The 2355-nt window shown below is 38.0% G+C and overlaps 1 protein-coding gene across 1 annotated transcript; it reads left to right on the top strand.

Annotated features, from left to right (window-relative positions):
* Nucleotides 1-335: 335 nt before the first annotated feature.
* LOC128261449 (uncharacterized) lies at nt 336-955 on the top strand. Its single transcript, XM_052995160.1, has one exon. The coding sequence runs from the start codon at nt 447-449 to the stop codon at nt 855-857; it is 411 nt and encodes a 136-aa protein (XP_052851120.1). The 5' UTR covers nt 336-446; the 3' UTR covers nt 858-955.
* The last annotated feature ends 1400 nt before the right edge of the window (nt 956-2355 follow it).

The following is a 2355-nucleotide window of genomic DNA, read 5'->3' as shown; positions in this document are numbered from 1 at the left end:
AAAGGATTGCCGAAGAAAACTTTCAACGTATTCCTACTTAAATTAATGAAACCCGTTTTTATTCTTTTTTTCGTCGGACAAAAAAACTAGTTTTCCATATGGAGATTTCGAACATTTAGACTGTACATTTTAGAGTTGACCATGGACCGACTGATTATTGTCGATTTAATTGATTTTTGATTCAAATTGCCTCTTAAAACAATTACAAAACGCTCTGTTTCGCGAATTCAGAGCTCTAAAAAAATTCGAACTCCCAAAAAGCGATACAAATACCCGTACTGTCTGCATAAGCAACCACAGTAATGATCGATTTGGTCTGGTTCCCAAGTAGGTAACTAGAAACTGTTCGTATATGAGTAAAAAATAACCTGCCACATAAAATCAAGGAACTGTTCTATCTAAACATTCACAAACTATTTAAAATTGTTTATATACACTGCCCAGCAATGTCCAGAACGGCCAAGGGCTTTGCCCGCTTAATTAATCCGGGTGTGGTGCTCAATCCGGATTTGAATCAGAAGATAGCCGCTTTTGAGGCCATGAGTGCCGAGCGATCTGAACTGGACCGCGAATTGGGCCGATTGCGCAAGAAGCAGGATGATACCGAGGATAATCTGGCCGAGGCATTAGCCGAGGACGAGTTTCAGTGCAACCTGAGGGGTCAGCAGTTCACAGGTCCCAATGAGGAAGAGCTGCTGGAAATTCTACGGAGCCACCTTGGCGGAATTATCAACAAGCTGGCGAGCAAGTATGAGCGCCTTGTGTTCCTAGATGCAGACATCAGAAAGCTGAAGGGCACCATCGAAAAGGCCATCACAGTGGCCAATGAAGAGTCGGCAGCTGCAGCGTCTATGTGAAGCGATTCTACCAATTTTTGTACTTCTATGTACTTGCATTACAAATTTTCGTTTAATTTACACCAGCGTAATATTACCAACTCTGCAAATGCTTCGAAGTAAGTGTTTCCTATTACTATTTCTAATGGGTTAAAAATAATGCAAAATTAAACATTCATTAGAAAACCCAATGTACTTCGCTAGAAAGCCTTAAACTCAATATCCGTAACAAGGAATTGCATTGCCATTCGATGACGGCAAAAATATCTCAATTCATTTTGCTGCCCATCTTAAATCACTTGAATGAAATTAAAGCAGCAACAATCTCATTTCCGGTCATTTTTTACACACTCTCGCGCAGACAATCAAGGACTACAAGGACCAGAAGACACTGCAAATTTAATTGCGTATACGCACAGTTGCCACTGCAGCCGCGGCCACAGTTTCCTCCACGGCAGCAGATACGCTCTGTTGACTCTATCGTTAAGTGCATAAATTCAATAACGCCGAGCGTCTGGCGGTGTCAGCGCGCTGCGAAAGATATAGACTCGCCGGATCGATAAAGTTGCAAGTTGAAAATTTATGGAATTTCCTGTGCAATTTAAAAAACTAAAATATATTTAAGAAATTTAGTGCTATAAAATCTAAGGCAAGACGCTTTTGTTATTTTCAATTTTAATAAACAGTTTTAGTAATAATACCGATTTTACTGGACAGCGTAAGATAAATGTAATCTAAGCGAAAACTATGCAAAAGTCAAACTTTAACTACCTTTAATTACCTATGGACCACAAAATGCGAAGGAAACATTCAAACAAGGTTGATATAAGAACCTAATTGCATATTTGTTGTTACTTCCTTTGGTTAAGCATTAATAGCTTCGAATGCCCAGTAAGAACACAAGATATATGTGAACAAGGACAGACTATTTGACTTTGTTTTTACTCTAATTAATTAAATTGAAATGTTCGAGGAGGTAACGATTTCCACTTGGTTTCAGTAGTAATCAGACCGGTCAAATAAGCTAAATGCAAATTTTCTAACCAGACATGGGGCTTAACGAGAACATTTGCATGAAGTCAATCATCTCGACTGGCCACTGAACCGAGAAAAGACACTTTGGGTCTCGTCTTTGAATTCACTGTATCTATGCGTTGTGACTCGATTGCCTTTCATGCCAGTCAATTGGAAAATTCCCACTAACAGAGAAATTTCAAAAATATTTGGAAAAAAAGGTTGTGAAATACTAGGTGAAATATCCAAAAATTAGTAACTTACTTATTTAAGTTTTTGTTTTTTTTTTTAGATACTTATGCTAGAAACTTTTCCAGTTAATAACCGCTAATATCTTCTTAGCCAATCTAAAGATGTTGAGCTCATCAATTACCATTGCCACAACTTAAGAACTTGAATCATAATTTTTTGAAGGTCATCCCTTGGCATCGTTTGTCTTCATTATGATAAATTGACGATGCGAACATATTTCATCTAAGCACTGAAATTTAGAACGAGGCGATAA

The sequence above is a fragment of the Drosophila gunungcola genome, unplaced genomic scaffold (assembly GCF_025200985.1).
Source record: "Drosophila gunungcola strain Sukarami unplaced genomic scaffold, Dgunungcola_SK_2 000001F, whole genome shotgun sequence".
NCBI lineage: Eukaryota > Metazoa > Arthropoda > Insecta > Diptera > Drosophilidae > Drosophila > Drosophila gunungcola.
This window is presented reverse-complemented; position numbering and strand designations above follow the sequence as displayed.